The sequence below is a fragment of the Mytilus trossulus genome, chromosome 10 (genome assembly GCF_036588685.1).
Source record: "Mytilus trossulus isolate FHL-02 chromosome 10, PNRI_Mtr1.1.1.hap1, whole genome shotgun sequence".
Lineage (NCBI taxonomy): Eukaryota > Metazoa > Mollusca > Bivalvia > Mytilida > Mytilidae > Mytilus > Mytilus trossulus.
The window spans coordinates 63,508,688-63,532,706 of NC_086382.1; the positions used below are offsets into that span (position 1 = coordinate 63,508,688).

Below are 24,019 nucleotides of genomic sequence, written 5' to 3' on the forward strand. Positions count from 1 at the left end.
CCATTTAAATGTAAAATACGGAAAAAGTAGTTTTTTTTTTACAAATTTACTTCTGGATACTATCTTATGATCATAAATAAGCTTCTGTCCAATTTTGGGGTACAAACCCAGGATAGTTTAAGAAAGTTATAAAAATTTTAAAAACTTTTAACCACAGAGTGAATGTAATGTTTCCCCGCAGAAAAACTAAGTCCATTTAAAAGTAAAATATGGAAAAAATGGATTTATTTTTTTTACAAAATTTACTTCTGAATACTATCTTATGATCAGAACCAAGCTTCTATCCAAGTTTGGTAGAAATCCAATGTAGTTTAAGAAAGTTATTAAAATTTCAAAAACTTTAACCATAGAGTGAATAGTTGTGGACGCCGCCGACGACGACGACGGAATGTAGGATCGCTTAGTCTCGCTTTTTGGACTAAAGTCGAAGGCTCGACAAAAATCTAAATACATGGTTAGAATTACCATATTTAAGAACCCCATTATATTCAATTTTTGTTGAAATCAGACAAAGTTTAATTTTGGACCAACTTGAAAACTGGGCCCCCATAATCAAAAATATAAGTGCATGCTAAGATTCAGCATATCAAAGGACCACAAGAATTCATTTTTTGTTAAAATCAAACGAAGTTTAATTTTGGACCCTGTGGACCTTAATGTAGACCAATTTAAAAACAGGACCAAAAATTTAGAATCTAAATACACGGTTAGATTTGGCATATCAAAGAACCCTAATAATTTATTTTTTGATGAAATCAAACAAACTTTAATTTTGGACCCTAATTCCTAAACAGTTGGGAACAAAACTCCCAAAATCAATCCCAACCTTCCTTTTGTGCTCATAAACCTATGTTAAAATTTCATAGATTTCTATTATCTTATACTAACTACTAAGGTTATTGTGCGAAAACCAAGAAAAATGCTTATTTGGGCCATTTTTGGTCCCCAATTCCTAAATTGTTAGGACCAAAACTCCCCAAATTAACCCCAACCTTCCTTTTCTGGTCATAAAACTTGTTTTTAAATTTCATAGATTTTTATTTACTTATACTAAAGTTATGGTGTGAAATGCCTTCGGACGACGACGACGCCAAGGTCATACCAATATACGACCAAAACATTTTCATTTTTTGCGGTCGTATAAAAAAATTGTATGCAATAAAGAAGACCTCCGAGGCTCTAACATAAAGGTAACGTGCCCTCCATGCAGATGAGATGGATAAGAACAATGGTTCTAGAAACTTTAAGATTATGAACAATAAAGCTCTTGTTTGCTTTCAAAATTTGGTCAGTGTTAAAAAATTTAAGTATCTTTTCAGGTATGTAAATATTCTGGATATACCATGGGTAAAGTCCATCCGTTATGATAAAAAAATTATTTCGGAACGGCCTACCATACCATTTCAAGACTGAAAATGATTTAACTTTTAAAATGAGTCTTGTTCAGGCCTGGAATGGTTTGGGGTTTGCTGTTCCTCTCGCAGATAAATATTGTGATTTTGGTGTTTATGTTGCTTTGAGTATTGATGTATGCCTTCACGAATTTTTATTTATCTAAAATTTCGAGATCTCAAGCATATATATAGTTCCAAACTTTATTTGATTTTTCTAAGTACATGTAGTTAAAACATGATTTAATACATTCTTTTGCTGCTAAAATTGTATTGCATACTGTATGCGAGTTTCAACTTTGTATTACAGGCTGTTTATATCTTAAGTATATGTTTTTATCTTTGATCAAAAGCCCCTTAGCACTTCAGTTGTTTATTTGACATATTCCGAATCGAATAAAATTGAGAATGGAAATGGGGAATGAGTCAAAGACAACAACCCGACCATAGGACAGAAGGTCACCAATAGGTCTTCAATGACCCCCCCCCCCCCTTTTCAATGCAGAGAGAAATCCCGCGTCCGGAGGCGTCCTTCAGTTGGCCCCTAAATAAATATATATACTAGTTCGTTCAGTGATAATGAACGCCATAATAAACTCCAAATTATACACAAGAAACTAAAATTAAAAATAATACAGGACTAACAAAGGCCAGAGGCTCCTGACTTGGGACAGGCACAAAAATGCGGCGGTGTTAAACAGGTTTATGAGATTTCAACCCTCCCCCTATAACTCTAGCCAATGTAGAAAAGTAAATGCAACAATACGCATATATATTTATCTTATCTCATCTAAATATACCCAATCTGTACTTTCCATGAGCAACACGTTTTCATGTGGAGAATGATCTGCTCATCCTCAAGAGAAACCTGATATAACCCCAGCTTCTGGTAAGTTTCCCTTTACTCAGTCATTATTTGTAGTGTTTTGTATGATGTTGTTTGTCTCTTAGTCGTTTTTGCCATGGTTTTTTGTCCATCTTATCTCAGCTTTTTTATTTCCGAAGTGGTATCTTCTGCTACTTTTTTCACGACGCTCCGATTCCCGTTTCTAGAGAATAAAGCAGGGAAAAGCAATACAAAATCGTTGTGTGTTGGCAAATAAAAGTACATGCTGTAAAACAGGAAGTTGATTGAAGGATGAATGTGAAAATGCTTCACATGGTTATGCAGGTCTTTATCATTTCATAGGACAGACGGACTGAATGACAAGTTGAAGCAATACTCCTCCTTTGTGGCCACGACATGAAAAAACAGATACATTTTCATATTTTTTTATTTTTCTCTTTTTTAATTGAAAAATGGTTGCACCAGAACCATTTTGTTGCAGTAGGTCGGTTTCCATTTAACAACAATAAATAATTCTTGTTAACAAGTGAAAAAAATAATAATAGAAAAATATCACACAATATTTTGGGTCTAGACAAAGAACATATAAAATGCTGCTATAAGAATGCCCACAAGGAGCAAGATCTATGTTAGGAAAAAGGTCCAATAATCCTCTTCGATGTCTGGGATTCTGAGATTGGAACATTATATCACTCATGACTAGCCCATTAATAACACACTATGGATGAAAAACAGTATGGAGGGACTAAAGTTCGTTTTCTTTACAAGGATTTCTCCTTCTTAATGATCTCTTCTACTCCTTTTCTCATTTCCTGGATGGCTTCATATTCAGTGAGACCCAAACGACGTTTGTTGGAAATGTCAAATACACCACCTACACTTTCTGTGTGTTCACCGTGGATACCTGCAGTAAAAAAAAATAATTAATTCATGATCCAACAAAAATGCAACCAAAAAATGAAGGATAATGAATCCATTTCGGTATCTTTTTTTTTTGTTTCTTGATAGTTGTTTTGCTTAATTAATGTTCTTTCTTAGTTTTGATATGAGTGACAGTTTTTTTTTATATTTTGGAACAAAACCTTTTATATTTTGGAACAAAACCTAAGATCAAGGTGGTGTGCTAATATATCAATGAAATTGAGTGTGGTCTCAAAACAGTAAAATCAAGTTAGACTTTTTTTTATCTTCCACACAAAGATTTTATAATCTCGATATGTTTTGGTGCAAGCTTGTCATGTATTGAAAATAAACAAGAATCAATTTTTCGTCTGAAGTGTCAAATTAAGATAACCATGGCAACAGAAAAAGATAGACCAATCAATATAAATGTGGGCTTCCATATTTGAGTATAGGTATGTATCATCCGTTAAGTTATCAAACCTACCTCTGGGTTGGAGATTGAGTTTTTCACAGAATTCTTTAAACTCTGGTAACTTTGAGAGTTTTGGAATTCTAATGTGTACACTGGCTCTGCATGTTGTTCCTAAGTTAGTTGGACAGAAGGTCAAGTAACCATAACCATCCTTCTTGGCAAAGGTCAGCTTCTTTTCTAATTCTTGAATGCCCTGAAAAACAATACATATTTGATTATTTGATTTTTTTAGAGAGACAAAAAAAATAAACACCCAGACACCCATTATAGATATACTGGCACATTATGTAAACTACTTCTTTTAAAAGAAATGTCAATAGATTTCAATAAGAATGTTTTTGAAAGTTAACTGAATACTTATTGCATATCATGAATTTTTAATAATATGTGGCTACTAACGTTTTAAACTAACTTGGATCATTTTGTCATTTTATCCCCTGGTTTTAACACTTCTAAATATAGGACTGCATGAACACTTACGCTGACTAATCGTTTGTAAACTTCACCGAGGTTACCACCCATCTGCATGGAAATGAAACGTAAATGGTCCTCCTCGTTAACCCACACTAAGAATGTTTTCTTGGGGTTGTGGAAGATACCTCTACCAATAGGCCAGTCTGCATAGCCTCCAGCATCACCCAACATTCTGAAACATAATTACATCATTAAGTACTCATTAACATTACATAAAAAACTTAATTATGCAATCAATGCTTGTTTGGTTGTATTTTTTTCCATTTGCGATTGAATGAATGAATAGAAAACAAATTATTCAAATAGATTTTTTTGACATTTTATTTAAGAGAAAATGTATTTTATATAGCTAATTTTAGTGTAAATACTGTATATACTTTTTAGATAGTCTCTCATAACTCTTTTTAGAGTGGCTCTTGTATGTCTTATGATTTTGTTTTATCAACTGTTTGTATGTTTTATATAATGAAGAGGTGAGACTTAAATAAAATATTGTCTTGTCTTGTCTTGTTGTCATAACCCAAGACCGAAGCTGTAAAAGGTAACAAATATATTTGTAAATCATGTTATCAAATTATCCACTTAAAATTGGGTACCAATTCCGAAGCCCCAAATGTATATCCACTATTGACAGGTTTCAGAACGTCCATACACTAGGTCACTGATCTGCACGATTTCACAATCCATATCATTTACATGGTAATCAGAAACGTAGACAGAATCTGCTTTTACCAGCAGTTAAATCAATAGGTTATTTATGAATCGAATGACTGCTATAAATCAAATGACAATTCAGTAACTTACCTGTCGTCATTTTTAAACAGAAAGTGATCATCAATAAGTTGTTGTTCGTCGGTCTTTGACATGCCTTCTAGACGGTACATTTTGCCGGCCAGCTCACCTGGGAGTGTAGCACAAGCTTCCTCAGTCTTTTTCAACATATCAATTCTTGCCTAAAGGGTAAAGAAGTGATATTGAAATACAGAAAAAGTAAAGGAATAATTTTTTTGTGACATTTAGTTACACGTTCTAGCTTCATGATTATGTACCTCGTTTTTTTCAATGCCGAACATGCGAATTTTATATAATAAAAAAAACACAAGTCTTTCGTAATGATGTTATACGAGCCTAAACTCAGCCCGGTTATATTAACACAATCGGTGCCATTGGGAATACAACTCAAGGTTAAGAAAACTTATTCCATCTACTCACATTTGGTTTTGACAGCTTTAAATGAAAACTTACCTCTTTGTTTGAGCATGGAGGGAATGAGTAACCATCGTGACTTCTGCCGACACGAACTCTGGTGGATACGATCATTTCACCGCTGGGGTCGATATCTCCGAAGTCAAGTTTTGAGATGTCTCCAAAGTCGGGTTTTGGATGGTTAATGGTGTCAACCTTGTGGTACATCTTGATGACGGCATCGAACAATGGTTTAAATGTGGTGTATGCCTCTGGATCACATGCATACAGTCCGACCCCGCTGTCCAAATTCTTGGCTCCTGTAAATACATGAAATATTTAATGAATTTCCAATTTATTGATTGATTAATTGACTGATGCTTGTTTAAAGCCACCTTCAGCGCGGTTGTGCTTTTTCGTGGCGGTCAGTTTTTATTTGTGGGGGAAGTCGGAATGACTTGCGAGAATCGCCTATTTCGGCAGAAAATTTCAATCAAAGTCTATATAAAAGTTTAAGATCGAAGTCGAGCGAACCTGTTCCTTACGTCGGGTTCAGACTAGTGATGTTTGGACCCCCAAACCCCCCCTCCCCATTGTTAACAGACTAGTGATATAGCTGTTTGTCTGCTTAAACTCATCGGCCACCGTTGCCCCTAAAAATCAGAAGACCCATTCATTATAGTTTGTTCACAATTTTTTGAAAATGTAAATGTGTTATTGTGAAGTCAGAAAGTTACGAGGTTAAAGTTTTTGACTAAGGCAAGTGTTCATGCACGTGCATTGTTGTATATTTGACAACAGGACAGTAATAGAAGTTTCTCAGAGTGGTGCAAACTCGTCTGATGAAATAGATTAGTTATTCATAGGTTTCCAATAATTGACATCTATCAACAGTATAGTTCACATTATTCTCGTTCTGAAATGCATGAACAAAATTTGCCAATAAATATATATGTTTATATAATGTAAACGAATACACAAACAGAAATGTCAAATAGCTCATACCAAAAGTCAGAAAAAGATGACATCTTTCTATCTAGCCTTGTCCTGAACATGTATGAAATATTTGCCACTGGACGTTAAGCAACCAACAATCAATCAATACTTATAATTATGTATGTAGCTAGCACTGATTTAATATATATCTTTTTTTAATAAAACCTTTATGTATGTAGGATTGATACATTGATGATTGCTTGACGTCCAGTGGCAAATATTCCATTCATGTTCAGGACGAGTCTAGAGAAGAAGATGTCATCTTTTTCTGGCTTTAGATGCAAGCTATTTGGCATTTCTATTTGTGTATTCGTTTTAAATGATATAGACATATATATTTAAATGTGCCTATGTTTATTGGCTAAACGTTATGGTATACATCAAATCATTTCCTTGCTTTGATTGCCTCCCCTAACACATAAAAAGTTTGTGAAAAATAAGTGGGGTTACTTCGTGCAGCAGATCAAGTAGAAAACATCCCTCTGAAACCTGTGATATTTACAAATTAAATGGTCGTTTTGGAATAAAAAAAAGTTATTCGGCGGTTTCGTTTCGAGGTTTCTTGCAAACAAAATTGCATTCCACGTGTCAATCGTTTCATTGCATCTTTAGCACCACCCTTTTCAACATTTGTTTTATTTCCACATTATTAAATAATCAAGTCAAATACACGAGATCTAAAAGGACAATGAAGGATGCTGGTGGGACGTACAGGTCGTTCATCTCTTCGATTATACACTACAAAACATCTCTTTTAGTCACAAGATCAAAGACAGATTTTTGACTCGCAACGCTCGGTCTTAATTTTCACAATAACGAAGGTTTTATGCCTCCTTTGGATGGGGCATAGTTTACTATTGTGTAATTGTTCCAACAAAAATAACTACCTTCCCCTCCCCTCTCCCCCCCCCCCCCCCCCTAAAAAAAAAGAAGAAACAAACATTCACTCTTTTTCCTCTCAAAACTAACAATTTGTGTGTACATTATTTTCTAAATAGAGAAAGAGAGTTTTGCATTATGAATATAGGTAAAATAAAGTATGTCCTTGAATGTGCCCCTCAAGGTGAGAACTCTCAATAAAGTAATAATAATTAAAATATATATCGTAATGAAGAATATATACAAAAGTTAAAATGCTCTTGTTCTTTTGTTGTTAATTTTAAACATTTATAGACATTTTTGTAAATTTTCTTTCCTGATGAAAGACTGGCCCATTGTTTCATGTTTGACATAACTTTCGCCGGTTTTTAAATAGCCTTCAAAATTTAAATAGTCTATCGAACAATATTGGTCGATAATGCTACTTGTCCCTTCGTATGTATAATGTATCATGGCAACTTAGCTAACTTTCAGTGAAAAATGAACTAATTGAAAAAAATGAAATGATAAAATGTCTTACCTGAACGAATGCAGTCTGCTAAAGTTCCATTTAGTGAAGTTTTCTTATCCTTCAATTGATCAAACAATTCCTGTGTTAAACATTGTTTAAGTAGAGATTTGCATTCATCTGGATATTTGGCTCCACTCAATTTCTTCCACAATTCGGCGAGGTCGGACATTTTTTCTTGCTGAGGTTGTTTCTGCTGTTCCAACTGATTACAATAATTTTTATACATTATATATAGCAGTTGCCCTGGATTTCCTGTGCAGATCGTGCGACACCGATTGGCTGGCTTTACTCAAGTATTTCGATCGTTTCGGTGGTGTACACGGTCGTGTGTATATAAACGCCGTTAGTAACGTTTACCTTTTATATGAGAACTGGAGACGTGCCCATTCAAATCGAACCGAGGATTATTTTTAAATTATCAATTGCAATGATTTTTGGATTTTAAAAACCTATCGAATGATTTTAAATGCGACAATTTATGGATTTGGTGTATACTGAAAAAAAAATATCGATATATATCAATATGTGTAAAAATGGATTTTAACTAATTGAAAATTTATTTGCTTGTATATACAAAAGATCATAATTCTTTTAAATAATTCTAAAAGATCTGCAATTACAAGTGATAGGTATTGATCTTTTGTATACATGTCTACATATTATTTATGGTATAGGCGAAATCAATATATATTATAGGATTGTATGCTTTTGCATTATTCAAAATGGTTGGCGTTTAAGAAATGTATTCATATACCGAACACAGCACTACAAACGTCGACAGCTTTTAATAAAAGTGAGATTACGTGAGCGTTAAAGCTTATCTTGAAAAAATTGAAGAGTTTGCATGCAGACCCTCAACTAATTTATTATTTCGAAATACACTTACATTTTTTCATCATGTTTCACCTGAACTCTAGTCGACCTTTGATATGTCAATATTTTAATCAAGGTGTACACCACACTGAGTACACGTTTTGAATGTCACATTACACAAAAACGTTTTCTAGTTATTAATTTCACAATTTTACAACTTTTGCAGATTTTTTTTGTTTGCCTCTAAAGTATGGATAAACTAGAAATTGGTGATTAGTTTTACAATTATTTGAGGCTCAAAATTTAAGGTCATTGTACTGACTGTAATGAATGATATTCTCCGAAGCATAAAGGTTATAAACACCGTTAAGGATAAGCTATGGTTTTAAACATCTGGCAATAGAAGCCATCCACAGTTACAAGTTAGCAACACATGATTTAGATCTGAATAACAGATTAATTTCAGTTGCTGATCTAGGATTTGAAAAAAGGGGGCACCTACAAAACTACCGCTTGGAGTGATACAAGTTTGTAAAAAGTCCATGCATTTATCATAATATATATCATTCCATGAAAAGGGGATCTTTTATGCGCTTCTCGGATTCCTTTAAAATGCGATGTAAGAAGGGAATGAGTTAATTTTTATTTAATTGTGTAACAGTAATAGAATGACAATAAGGGAATAAGCGCATCTTTTCATTGGAGAATATGATATAAACATGTGGTTATTCTGTTCTATACTAGTATTAGACGGTATTGAAGTGGCTGTATTTGAAAATTAGAATTTGTGGAATGACTACCTACGAGACATTTATCCACCAAAGTTCTAATACCATTTTTATAGAGAAAACAAGAGTGCACACGCTGAAATTACTCGCCTTCTTTAGTAATCATTGATAGTATGTTGATAGTCCTATTAAATTAAAATGTAAAGCTAAATATAATATTACAACTGTCACACAAATTCAACATGAACCAAGAAAACTAAACATTGACCAACGAATCATGAAAATGAGGTCAAGGTCAGATGACCCATGTCAGACAGGCAGGTACAGCTAACAATTCTTCCATACAACTAATACACTTGTTTCAATAATATGCCTGTCGAACTGGTTATTCAGTGTGAATTTATCTCGATATATGAACAACAATGTTTGTCCTTTCCTGGATTTGGACATTTCAGTTTCACACAGGAAGCTCTCTCTATAAAAAAAAATACGGCAACAGAGATAGTTCGTACGGTCTCTTTGTGTTCATTTTCCTTGTTTGGATGATGGTGTTCAATTTGGCCCGTTCTTTGTGTATACATTTCCAAACACTTTTGCTATGCCCGTGTCTGTAATGAATTAAATCATTGCGTCATGTATTTTGTTACCACAAATATAAATTAAACCTTTATTAAATTCTTACATGGTTACATATTTGGTTTAGAAAATTAGCCGTACCGGTAAAAAAAATCTTGTCGCTAACGGGACAAAACAAAGTTATCATAATTTTATGTGCATGTCGTTTACAGAGCTCGTAAATTCAGAAACGATTTATATAAAGTTATGGATTGTGTGTTACTTTTAAAGGTTATCAGTTTAGCATGGTAGTAAGATCTTTGATTACAGTGATATGCAGTGAAGTTTAGCATTTGATAGTTCATTGATAACAGTCTGGCGTATCATAAACAAACAACTTGTAACGTCTCATTTCATTGGGCGAAAGATTTAAATACAACAGCAATGTAGTCAGTCTAGTCAGTGTGCACGTGAATTGACACAGGTGACCGACAATGGAATTTACTATGTTACTACGAACGTAAAAACAATGATTTGTATAGTTTATAAACCTTTTAGGGCCAAAAGATTTAAATAAATGTTTTGCTAACTTCAAATAGTGGGGTCGAAAAAGTATACTGATATTCTAAGTTCTTTATGCATGCAGCAACTCAATTATCTTGTACCCGGCATGATGAGAAATATAAGGATAAAATAAAATACATGTGCCGCTTTTATACGGATGAATAAATGAACCACTTTTAATTTCTTTCATACCTACGATAGGTTATAATCCTTACAATGTCGTAGTCACTTATAAAGTATTTCATAATACTGATCCTGCTTTACAATAATTAATGATGGGTTGCACTGACATTCCTCCTTTATTATTTTCATGCTAAAACATACACACAGTAGCTACCATAAAAGGAGGAAGTTGTTCCCCAAAGATAGAAACAAAATAACTAATCGTATCATTTGTGCACCTGAATGAATTCAGTGAAGATTATTTCTTTCGCATACAATAATAATACTTGTGAGAAATGTCGTAGTTTATAAGGAACAACTCCCGTTTCAATTGTTTTTACATTGTCATTTCGGGGCCTTTTATAGCTGACTATGCGGTATGGGCTTTGCTCATTATTGAAAGCCGTACGGTGACCTTTAGTTGTTAATTTCTGTGTCATTGTGGTCTCTTGTGGAGAGTTGTGGCATTGGCAATCATACCACATCTTCTTTATTACATATAAATGTACTGTGTTCGATTATGAATGGGTGAATATTTATTTTTTAAATTTATACTGTAACAATAGAGTTGCATAACATTGTTAAACAATCCGCTAAAGTATATGTAGTATGTATTCGTATTTGAAATAAAATACAAAACGAAACGTGTATATGATAAACTGATAAAAAAAATTATCAAGAAATTAAGGATGACTAAATGTATGTACAAGATGAAACTCACCTTTTTATAAATACATTTAAATGATTTAATGAATACATACATTGTTTGTTTCTATTTACATAGATATAGGAAGATGTGGTGTGAGTGTCAATAAGACAACTCTCCATCCAAATAACAATTTATAAAAGTAAACCACTATAGGTCAATGTAAGGCCTTCAATACGGAGCCTTGGCTCACACTGAACAACAAGCTATAAAGGGCCCCAAAATTACTAGTGTAAAACCATTCAAACGGGAAAACCAACGGTTTAATATTTACAATATATAATTTACGTTCGTTTTTTCAACCGAGAATAGCATAACCTCATGAATTATATCGTTTGTATAAACTTCATTTAATTATCCGCTGTGCCATGATTGGCCATCTCCATTTTTTCTTAACAAAGCGTGTTACATGTTATGAATTTACTTACAATTTCGGAATTTATTTTTTTTCCTTCAAGTTAATGGAATCAGAAAAAAAATCACTATTCTATGAAGAATATCTAAAACTTGGCAAACAATATGAAAAGTGTTTGTAGTAAAGTATACAGTTTCATTTTTCAAGTACAACGTTAATTCATCGAGTCCATTGAGTAAAAGAGAAGGCAGGATAAGCAACTTGGGTGTGTCAATGTAAAAATATGTGAATTGAGTTTTTTTTTTATCCTACATTAAACTTTTGATGTCGTCCCTTGATTTAGAGGAGATATTTAAATTGAATATTTTAACTGTTGAGATTTTTAAAAAGTTTAAACTTTACTACCAATTAATTGCAGAAAATTATAACACAAATGAATTTCACATGCACATTTATAAAGCATTTAATATGTTAAATTGGTAGCCACTTATGAACTCTTATAATCCCGCCGACTGTAGATGCTTATAGTTTGGTATTGCACAAGAATATATGCCTAAGATGTCTTCACAATTAATCTGATGGGAGACTTTCTTAATTGCTAAAGACCATTTCGTTATCTTGTAGTTGTTTACATGCTTGTACTTTCGTTTCTTATAGACAGCTTTCTGATCGCCAATCGTAACACTTCTTAACAATTTCGTGTTGTAAAATGTATTTTTATTTGCAAAAATTAGGTTCATTCATGAAACCACTTTGTTGTAAACCACGCAGAGAAAAGTGTGTAAGTGTTTGTAAACAACCTTCAGCATTGATGCTAACTGACAGAGAATTCCAAGTTTGGCGAGACAAGCCTCAGCAGCAGTGCTAGGTTACATCTTTGTAAATCTGATGTAAGCCATGTGTTTCAATATTTATGCCAAAGTTGCTCTATTTCATCTGTTTAATTAGTTTTGCATAAAATATGAAAGGTAAATAAAATTACCTGGATCGTGTTATCAAATATGAATGACATCCTGTTAATTTTCACAATCAATGAGTTAAACATGGCAACTAACATGTTGAATGTGCAACTTGTATTAACTGAGACACAGACTATTGACGTATCATCTTCCCAGAGAAACACAAAACATGCATTAACTTTTCGCGACATTTTTTTCGGGGAGTGGGGAGTAATTTATTATATAATGCTATATTTTGATGGCCCAATGGTATGCAATTTTCAATATAGAATAGTCCTAAACGATAGGTTATACCATGTTAATCTATTTGCTAAAATACATATTTGTTTTAATACAAAAACATGTTTCTGTTGCTGCTGTACAGTTTGAAGATAATGAAACAGTATTTTTAGCATACGTTTCCGTTTAGTATTTATGAACCAATTTTGATCTACAAAATGTTGTTGAAGTGGTTTTTTTTTTAAAGATGTGTCCCTGTTTGGGTCAATAAGGGTGAAAATAAGTTGGTTACCTTTGAAAAGAAAAATACGGACTATACATGTAACTTGTGATTATTTAACCTTATCGTACAGATCGAACATTAAGGAAACGACAATTCTGCGCGTTCACAGAAGTATTCAGTTAACCTCAATACGATGTCAAAATATGAAAATAAACATACTGTTTTGATATTTGTCATCGTAGGCGTACTTCTTACATAAAGAATATTATTTTTGGTTCAAGTACTGATATGTTGCTATAGTAATAACTTCTTATCTTTAGGCATCTGCAGAATAAAGAAACTACAGAATAGTCACTTCGTGTAATAACTTTGTTATAAACTACATATAAATTTAGATTGAAACACATTGCATTTATGTTGCAAGTCCGTGAACAAGTATACATGTTTCACTATATATATATATGCTAATACTGTATATCAAATGAACTTTACATTATCAACGATCATTTTAAGTGGGGTCAGATAAACATTTACAATCATACCATGCACCATAGAACATGAGAAACCGTCAAATTACGAAAATTTAACTTTAACCAACAAACCATAAGAATGAGGTCAAGGTCAGGTGAACCCTTTTAGGTAACATGTACACCATCCCTTTTTTTAATCACTAAATATAGTTGACATATTGATTATAGTTACTTGATAAACAAACATGACCACGAACATTTAAACATTTACTAATGAACCATGAAAATAAGGTCAAGGTCAGATGAACTCTCTCAGACATATATGTGCACCTAACAAGCATTCGTACACCAAATATAGTTGAAGTTTTGCTGATAGAATCTCATAATCGGATTAAACCATGAGAACCTGACATTGACCAATGAACCATGTAAATGAGGTCAAGGTCATATGAAACCGAAGTCAAATAGGAATGTACGCCTTACAACAAATACATTCACAACATTAAGTGGTCTTTTGCTTGCAGTATATGAGAAATAGACAAAACTAGAAAATCTTAACATTAACCAACACATATGAAAATGACGTCATGGTCAGATGAAACATGCAGGTCGGATATGTTCACATTGCAACCATGTCATGTACCATATGGTAGAATATGAAAAACGGATTAGACTACGATTTTTTTCCCCCAAGCAGTTAATTGCTAAACCATGGAAATGAGGTTAAGGACAAATGAAGTATGACAGACGGAAACTAGGTAATATATGAGCCATTTGTATACCAGGTGTGACATATAAAGCTTTTTCAAATAGTTACAAAACCGCTGCGTAGTATTCCCTTGTGTCTCGCGTTTTGCAAGTTAACTTGCTCTGTATATTGTTCATCTATGTCCCGAAGTGTTTATGTCGAATGTAACTGCTCTCCTTTGAAAAAAATTAAGATCTGTATAGTTTATGTGTCCGATGCTCATATTTGGTATTTACCTTCACTAGGAACGTTCTAGTACCGAAATACGGGAAGAGCTATATGACCATATAGGATATTGAAAAAGGACTCTAAATTAATGGCTATATTCTTTAAAACTTTGCCTGAGAGATTTTGTATGATATTACACAGGGTTTTGATGTCATGGGTTCATATAGGAAGATCTCTTTTAGAGCAGAACAGAACATAAACAGGCTGATTGAAGTGAATTTACATACAATTGTCCTTCTAAGATTTTCATTGTGATTGATTGGTTTAAAGGAACCCAGTGCTTTTTTATTAAACATGAAAGCACCCAAAAAAAACCAACCAACAGTACCGACATTTCATCATTAATTGCTGTTAAGAATACATGTAATGGGAAGCTTGTACTAATTCCGTCTAGACTTTTCCTGTATATGGACATTATTGATAAACAGGAGGATAATATATCATTCCTCTGATCAGGTCTAGACTTTTACTACATATCATGGATAGGGAAAAATTGTCAAAATATGACCTTATTTCCATTCATACACTACCCTTGAACATTTACTTGTAGTAAGTACATGTAAATATGTTTTCCCAACGACAAGAAAATTTCTTTGATAAATTCAGACACAACATATGATTCATAAAGGATTACATGCTCCTGAACAGGTTTTCACCTGGTTTCTACCTCTGGTGGGATCTATATGTCCTTGTGATATATAATTGATACATAAATATTTAGCATTGTATCAACACACATTTGGACTTTTAAATTTTGTCATTGAAATGCGCAAGGTGTAGATCTATGACTGAAAGGGTGCTGCAGGCCTGTAGCCAGGAATTTGCAGGAGGAGAAAAAGGAGGGGGGGGTCCGATAAAATTATACTCAACTTCAACAGTTACAATTCAAGCGGAACATCGACTTTAACAGTGCTTATTTGTTTTCAAGGGGGACTGACAAGCAGACTTTTGGAGTGATACTTGTAAAAAGTCCATCTTATAGTCATGGTTGAGGCTCCATAATTCGGAGGGGGATGATTTTAAAAAGTTGGAGTTAAGCTTGCACATCCATTACTGTTGAAGAACATTTCATGCTCCTTTTATGTTTATTTTGAGGCTTCAATGCATTCACAATTAAGTATAAAAGGGGGGTGACAGTGACATGCCTATGCTTACATTGTGGGATTACTGTGATATGACATTGTCATTTGGTCATTTGATCAACATCCTTTTATTATAACATCTTATTATTATATTAACAAAGAGAACATATTTGATGTTGAAGGAAACCTATTCATGGGCTTAAGGGTAACTTTCAAACATGTACATCTATTAGTAAGATCTAGTAACCCTTCATAAATTCTATAATTAATGTCATACAAAGGTTACAGAGTTGCCAAATAAATACTTTTGTTTGACCTTATAGTGACTTTGGTGCTAAACATGCTAAAGGTAATTTTGTCAGTTTTAAAATTTTTCATATTCAACCCTACCTTTATAATTTAAATTGAATGACAGGTTCATATATACTTTATATATCACCTGGACTTTATACCTGCATAACCTTGTTGATAAAAGTTTACCTGTTTATCCCTACATGCATACAAGGTTGTCTTATTCACTTAAACTGTCTTTTATTTAACCTTATTTTGCCCGTCTTTCAAATAACCTTTATCTTAATACTTATTAGTCATTAATACATGTACATTTTCTACTTACTAGGGTACTTTTTGGAAGGTTTAAACAGTACTTTTCCAAAACTGTCTTTTTTACAATTTCAATTAAGCTGAATTGCATTCACTATTAGTACTTTTTTATAGACCCTTAAATAATATATTTCTAGAATCTGTTGTAGCTTTTGAATTGATTTTTCAATTTCAAGGATGTATAAAGCCAGAGTCTGACTGACAGAATATCAAATGATTAAAGAGTTACAGATATTTATTACAAGTATAATACATTTATAACATTGTCAAAATAAACAGATATAAATGTATAACTATATCACAACATGATAAATATAGACTAGATCTAAAAATAATTTTGTGTGTATATATGCACTGTTACTAGTTTTTCTGTTAACGTGACTATTTTTGGTCCATAACAAATCAGGTCATTTTTAATAAATCAGACAAATTTTTAAAAGTTGGAATTGCTATTTAAAGATAGGATTATATCAAAGAATATGTTAATTTCTTAAACAGTAGAGATGTATACAATTAAGTCTAGTAATTTAGTTTCTCCTCTAAGTGTGTGCTTTTAGCTGACAGAACAGGCAAAATTTTCAATTCTACATCATACCAGCTGCATTGAATAGAAATTGACCATATGCAAAGGAATATTAATACTTTTGTTAATCTATTTCAGATTGCTATGAAAAGTCTGTAACTGTTTAAAAAAAAAAAAATTGAGTTGTTAAAAAAACCTACAAAAGAGACAAAAAAATCATCTTTTATTCATATCTGAACATTTTCAAATCAATCAAAGTGTTATACATGCACTTGCATTAAGTCAATTTCTTAACAGATATTGTCTGTCTTTCGGAAGCCGCTCTAAAACATTAACAATACATTCTATGCTCTTTACATTATATAAGGATCCGGACTGAGTTCTGAATAGCATGATTAACATCATTGTCTGTAACCATGCTAATCATTTCTATGTCTATAAAACAAATTATTTCTGTATTATCAAAATTAATTTGACAACAAAATTATTAAGGATATTAAGAATCAATTTTATAACAATTTATTAGACAATACTCTATTGCTTAATGGGAAACTGAAGTGATAAATGCAGAGATTAATTGATTAATTTTATAAATTATTGAAACCATAAATATCACAAATACATAGCCATTGAGAGATTGTATTAGAGGGATAAAAACATGTATACTTGTTGCCAATGTCCTTCATAAACCAAAATCCCACTGATAACCAAATAAGTATTTTATAAATTAAACTGTATCAGAGGCGGATCCAGTAATTTTCATAAGTGGGGCTCACTGACTGCCTAAGAGGGGACATGCTCCAGTCATGCTTCAGAAATTCCCTAATATAACAAAATCAGGGAAAAGGGAGCTATGCCACATCCAAATCTGCCTCTGTATTAACCTAATCAGCTGATTCAATGGTTGTTGTAATTACTCTAAAATACATATGTTATAATATTCTACAGAGAGAAAAGGAAAAGGAATAAATTAACATATCTAACAAAATAAAATAAAACTAAGATAACCTGCTAGGTGCTAAACTAATGGTTGGTGCTGATTGTTTTGAGTAAATTTGACCTCAGAGTGAATATTTAAAGTCTTAATTCTGACATATGGATCAATGCTAAATTCCTTTACAGTAGTTATTTAAACTCTCACACACTACAATGTCTAGTTTGACCAACTGCAGCTGATTCTCTCCCTTATAAAAGTCTTCTTTAGAATGGTCTCTTCAAGAGACTAAGTTGTCAAGACACATAATATCACCATAAAGGATTCTTCTTAAACATGCCCTTCCATTTGACCTGATCTGTTTCATTTAATCTTTTACTCAGGAAGTCCAGTTTTTGCTCCAAACTCTCTACTTCCTGTGAACAGATGAAACATGTATGTAAAAATCTGCTGATGTGTCCATAGTCCAACATAGATATACAATACCAAAAGTGTGCAAATAAGCAAAATATTATTAATAAGCAGGAATTGAAAGTAATTATCAGCTGTTTATTACAACATAATAAACATTACTTGTTATACTTTTTACTTTTGATTTATGAGTTTTGCCTTAAGCCTTCCTGAAAAATACAAGTATTACAAAAACTAAAAATAACAATTATTCAAAGAAAAGTTCACTTATCATATGATAGGTAAAGTGTTTTGATAGATGTAGAATGTGTATTCAAAAAGAATATCACAGCACCACATGGTAAAATCAATTCTGCAAAATGTATTAAATTAATTCTGGAAAATAGATTTGTAAATCTGGAAGGTAAGAATGAAGAATGCTGAAGTTGAATGAGAACTACTTTAAGCAATTCTATTTAAAGTTTTAGAAAATTTCATGAAAATATTTTAAGTAACAAACAATCCTTAACTTGGAGGAATCAGGAGGGACCTTGAGATGACCAACTACATATATACATAATACTATAGCAGAGGAGGATTTAGGGGGGGGGCCGGGGCCCCTCCTTTTTGGGAAAAATTTGGTAGCTTAGATAGGGAATCACTGACGCGTGACTGGAGCGGGCCCCCTCTTAGGCTAGTCAGTGGGCCCCCACTTATGAAAATTCCTGGATCCGCCACTGTATAGAACTATGGAAAATACAACTTACAACTGTTATTCTATTGTGTCTTTTCTTATCAAGCTCTGGCAAACTAGCTTCTAGCTTCTGAATCTAAAATACAAAAGAAAATACTTATTTTCATAGATTTCATTAGTATGAGCAAATCTTGAATAAAAATGCTCTAAGAAATATGAAGTTTTATTTACTCTGATGGAAAATCATCAATCCATAGAATTTAGTACCGGTATCTTCAAAATGGCTACCATTCCTTGATAACAGTGATCCCATGAAAATAAATGTATCATGGCTAATCATATGTTTTCTAGTGAATGTCAGCCTGAAAATCTTATATTGGAACAGAACCAAACAGTTTGAAAAACTTGGGACTAAGGTTAGGAGGAAGACTAAAACACATTTCTGAAGCCACAAGGGACACATAAGGATACATATTATAACAAGGGACAAGGTCAGCAGACTTATTACTTAAAGACCAAACAGCCTATTGTTTATGCGCATCAGCTAACGCAACTTGGTAGTGACATAAAAGCTCTATGACGTTGTTTCTAGCAATGAATAAACGTCAAATTGTAACGTCCTTTTTCGCGTTTTTCACGGACTCCAACATGGTGTACGCTACGTAGGTACGCTACATCTCCCAAGAAAAGAGGAAATATTATGCGTCGTGCTACTTTAATATCATGTGGATATTTAACACAAATGAACACATAAGATACTACACTATATTTGAATAAACTCATTAACCCTCGTTCCAATAAAAAATAAATATATAAATTTTTATCTCGACTTTTTGCATTTGCGCCGTTCTAAATTTTATTTTATCTATATTCTTTCACATGCGTAGATTTTGTCTCGTACATGTATTTGTGTCGATCTGCATTTCATTTTTTTTCTTTTTCACTTGCGTAGATATTTGTCTTTCGTTTGTGCCGGTTAGCTTAGGTGAAATTTGTTTTATGGTCTGTGCGTCCGTTCGTTCGTCCTTCTGTTCCGCTTCAGGTTAAAGTTCTTGGTTAATTTTTAAGTGTCAATTTTTCAAAAAATTAAAAATTGAGTATTCACAAGGTTAGGCCGATAATCAATTATCCCTAATGTTTTGACCTACTGGTAACATGTGCATGTAACTGATGTCTGGATGATTCTTGTAAAATAATGTCCGATCTTGCAATGAAGTTAAAATTTATTTATACTGTTTATTTGACAAACTCTTATGGTCTTATATGTCTTTAAGAGAAATGATAATCATATCGTCTAATCTCACTACAGTTTACAGCTAATTTCCTAATGCCTGTGGATCAGCATTTTGGTTTTGCCTGCTTGCTTTGTTTGTATATTTTGTATAATTATATTTTGATAACGTATATACAAGTTTACATACCTATATATAAAGATGTCAATATTAATTTCAGAGCTTGAGTAAATATTAATACAAACAACGCAAGGAAGCCAACCAAAGTTTTACTCTACATGCATTAGGAAATTAGCTGTAAGGCAAGAAATATTCATAAACCAAATACTACTCAGCGAATGTGAATTAAAATAATAATTTTCAGTGTTTAAAACTAAATTGTTGTAAATTTAGCTTATGACAAAAACAATTGCTCCAAGAATAATATCTTTAAAAAAATCGCTCCCTTTCATTTAGCTACAACTGTGACCGGAAAGATTGAAAAAAAATCGATTTTCAATGCCGGCAACAACTTTTTCTTTGTTTTAATTTTTCAAAAATGAGCAATTTAGATTTATCATATTTTATCCTTTTGGAGAAATCTTACTCTGTAGTTTTCAACGGGAAATTATTTCTAAATTAATTGTTTAATCAAAAACTTTTTGTATTTCGATAACGTTATCCATATTTTGAGTGAGAGGTTGAAGATTTTTCTATAAACCACCCCCCCCCCCCAAAAAAAAAAATCTTATTCAGAAATTCAAGGTGGGATTTTATTTAATTTTCATGAGGGGGTCGGGTGACTTTTTTTCCAGATCTTACCTTTGTTGTCCCTCATATTTCATTACCCCACTTTTTATAATTCTATACCTAACACCCCCACTTTTGGTGACCTCGTCCCCGGCAACCCACACCCCACTATATCCAATTTCGAGATCTAATTGCAAGATTCAATTGCGAAATAAATAATTTAATTTAATTAGACACCATGCCATTCTAAAGGCCTTTCTAAACTACTCTTGCTTTGAAAATCTTTTCAAACATTTATACAGCTGTATATAGCGAGTATTATATCATTCTTTGAAGTTCATTCTATCGTATTCCATTATAAAATTCTCAAAACTGCAAAATTTATCACAAAATTAATATTGATATTCAGCCATGATCTTAAAATGAAAATCAGTGGTCGGATTACACGCGACCCCCTGGTGCCACAGAAGATAATATTACACGCACTTCCGAACGCTCATAATGACATGCGCATTGCAATGGCCGGATATAGCCCTGACACTATTCGTCCGGCTAGCCGGACAAATAGCCACTCCGTTAATATTTACTGTCTCGTTTATTGAAAACACATGAGGTAGTAATAAAAGGATTGTATTTTAAGATATATAGATGTATAATGTTTTAGAATCAAACTTTCATTCATATATTATACCTATAACTTTAGTTTCCTTATATCTTAAATATTCAAAAATAATGAATTCACAAACTTGATGCAATAATTTCTAAACGTTCATCTTAGTCGGGAAAAATAATAGTATATGATAAGTGTTTGTCCGTTTAGTATAGTCAAATACTCTGTAAGTTAACGAGTGCAATCTTTCATTTTATTCTTTTTTCAATAATTCTGCTTATGTGGAACAAAGGACAAAAACAGACTTTCAATACAAAAGCGGCGTGAAAGGTTATTTGATCTTATTTCAAACAATTTTCCATTCTGACGGATGGTGTTTCTGAAGGTTTATATTGTGTGCGGCAACATCATAAAAATCTGAAACTGTCTGATACAAGCTTAATCTCTAGTATTACTGGACAATAAAGTAGGCGAATATACATGTAGTTGTTACTCTTGGAAATTTTAATGTGGGTTTCATAGGTCCAATTTGCGATTTCTTTTTTCAAATAGTGCGCCAGCAAGGAAAGTTTGTACTATGACGTCAGATGCAATGTTCTGAAGAAAGACAACTCTTTTCTTCAAAACGAACGAGAAAAAATCATGAAAATTACTCATAACTTTTTTGAAAGGTCGGTGACATACACTTTTTTTTGCTTTATTTTGAAGAGTACATATGGCACTTTCCTTCTTTAAATATTTATGAATAAATCACTGGTAGATATTTTTTAATACTGGAAAAGTTTTTCAGTTTTACGTTTAATTTTTGGCGGGAATGAAATAAATCATATTTTTAACGATCAAGTCAATATGAGCCTTAAACTCTTGAACCTGTATTTGAAAGATACAAATCTACTGTTTAACGTGAAACAAGAATTATTCTTGTAGGTTTGATATAAAGCATTTTTTTGAGAGTTTAGATAACAAGCAAATATTATGTTAATATTCGGGAAAACAGGAAACTGAGGTTGCTAAAGTGACAAAACTAAGTCGGTGACCCCCAATTTTTTTCATCATATTTTGTTCCTCAAATCATAAAATACCTTCACACAAAATGTTAAGGAAAAATCACTGGTAGAAATGAATAGGCTGTTTGGTCTTTAAGTGCTAACATTCCCATTGATTACAGATTTTTTTATCATAGCTATTGACAATATAACAACAGGTTAACCTTATAACATAAGTAAATTTACTTAAGTGGTAAGTTTAAATCCTCTTTCAAAACATTCACAAATGAATCTTTTTATAAGTAGTATTTTCTCATGAGGGAAAATAAATATTTACATTAATAACTTTTGAAACATATTGTTACTTTAAGGACAGGATATAACAAACCCATCACTTATCAAATATAAAAGAACCATAAAACGTAGAGATCCTTACAATACTTTATGGATTGCTGCAGTAATTCTATTGGACTTAAGAATACCAGTCTAGTTATACAAAGAATGCATTTGAGAGCCTGAACATGAAAAACAAGAGGCTCTCAAGAGCCTGAATCGCTCACCTGAATTTTTTTGGTTTAATCTCTCATCAATGATTATTTTTGCTTTTCAATTTATTTAAATGTTCTTTAAATCGTCCTATTTTCTTCAAAAGCAAAAAAAAAATCATTTTCTCCTATGTTCTATTTTAGCCATAGGAGCTATGTTTCTTGACATGCAAGGAAATGAAATATAAAATTTATACTGGATACTCTGAAACTATGAAACTCATTTAGCCTAAGTTTGGCTGAAATTGATACAGCAGTTTCAAAAGAGAAGATTTTTTAAAGTAAGTCAACATGATGAACAAATTGTGAAAAAAGTCTTTAAAGGGCAATAACTCCTAAAGAGGTCAATTGACAATTTTGGTCAAATTGACTTATTTGTAGATCTTACTTTGCTGATCATTTTTGCTGTTTACAGTTTATCTTTATCTATAATAATATTCAAGATAATGACCAAAAACTGCAAAATTTCCTTAAAATTACCAATAAAGTGGCAGCAACCCAACAATTGGATGTTTGATTCATCTGAAAATTTCAGGGCTTATAGATTTTGACCTAATGAACATTTTTACTCCATGTCAGATTTGCTCTTAATGCTTTCGTTTTTGAGATATCAGCCAAAAACTGCATTTGACCCCTATGTTCTATTTTAAGTAACGGCGGCCATGTTTTTTGATGGATCAAAAATCAAAGCACACACTTTGTGCAGGATAATCTAAGGAACAATCATGCTAAGTTTTAACCAAATCCATTCAGTAGTTTCAGAGGAGAAGATTTTTTAAAGTTAGCAAATATAATGAACAAAATGTGAAAAATTGTCATTAAAGGACAATAACCCCTTAAGGGGTCAATTGACAATTTTGGTCATAATTAACTTATTTGTAGATCTTACTTTGCTGATCTTTTTTGCTGTTTACAGTTTATCTTTATCTATAATAATATTCAAGATAATGACCAAAAACTGCAAAATTTCCTTAAAATTAACAATTAAGTGGCAGCAACCCAACAATTGGATGTTTGATTCATCTGAAAATTTTAGAGCTGATAGATCTTGACCTAATAAATATTTTAACCCCATGTCAGATTTGCTCTAAATGCTTTCGTTTTTGAGATATAAGCCAAAAACTGCATTTGACCCCTATGTTCTATTTTAAGTAACGGCGGCCATGTTTTTTGATGGATCAACAATCAAAGCACACACTTTGTGCAGGATAATCTAAGGAACAATCATGCTAAGTTTTAACCAAATCCATTCAGTAGTTTCAGAGGAGAAGATTTTTTAAAGTTAGCAAATATGATGAACAAA

The 24,019-nt window shown here is 32.5% G+C and overlaps 2 protein-coding genes across 2 annotated transcripts in view; both read right to left on the bottom strand.

Moving 5' to 3' along the window:
• Nucleotides 1-2,647: 2,647 nt before the first annotated feature.
• LOC134688368 (arginine kinase-like) lies at nt 2,648-7,980 on the bottom strand. The gene is made up of 6 exons (XM_063549030.1): nt 7,668-7,980; nt 5,333-5,592; nt 4,892-5,040; nt 4,094-4,259; nt 3,626-3,806; nt 2,648-3,142 (listed from the first exon to the last, which is right to left on the bottom strand). Exons 1-6 carry the CDS (start codon nt 7,882-7,884, stop codon nt 3,000-3,002), a joined length of 1,116 nt encoding a protein of 371 aa, XP_063405100.1. The 5' UTR covers nt 7,885-7,980; the 3' UTR covers nt 2,648-2,999.
• An 8,315-nt stretch (nt 7,981-16,295) lies between these two features.
• LOC134688369 (uncharacterized) overlaps nt 16,296-24,019 on the bottom strand; it is a 31,403-nt gene continuing 23,679 nt past the window's right edge. Inside the window, exons 6-7 of the mRNA XM_063549032.1 lie at nt 18,688-18,750; nt 16,296-17,946 (exon numbers count right to left, since the gene is read on the bottom strand). Of these exons, the coding sequence (XP_063405102.1) occupies nt 17,842-17,946; nt 18,688-18,750 (168 nt within the window). The 3' untranslated portion in view covers nt 16,296-17,841. The remainder of the gene's footprint in view (nt 17,947-18,687; nt 18,751-24,019) is intronic.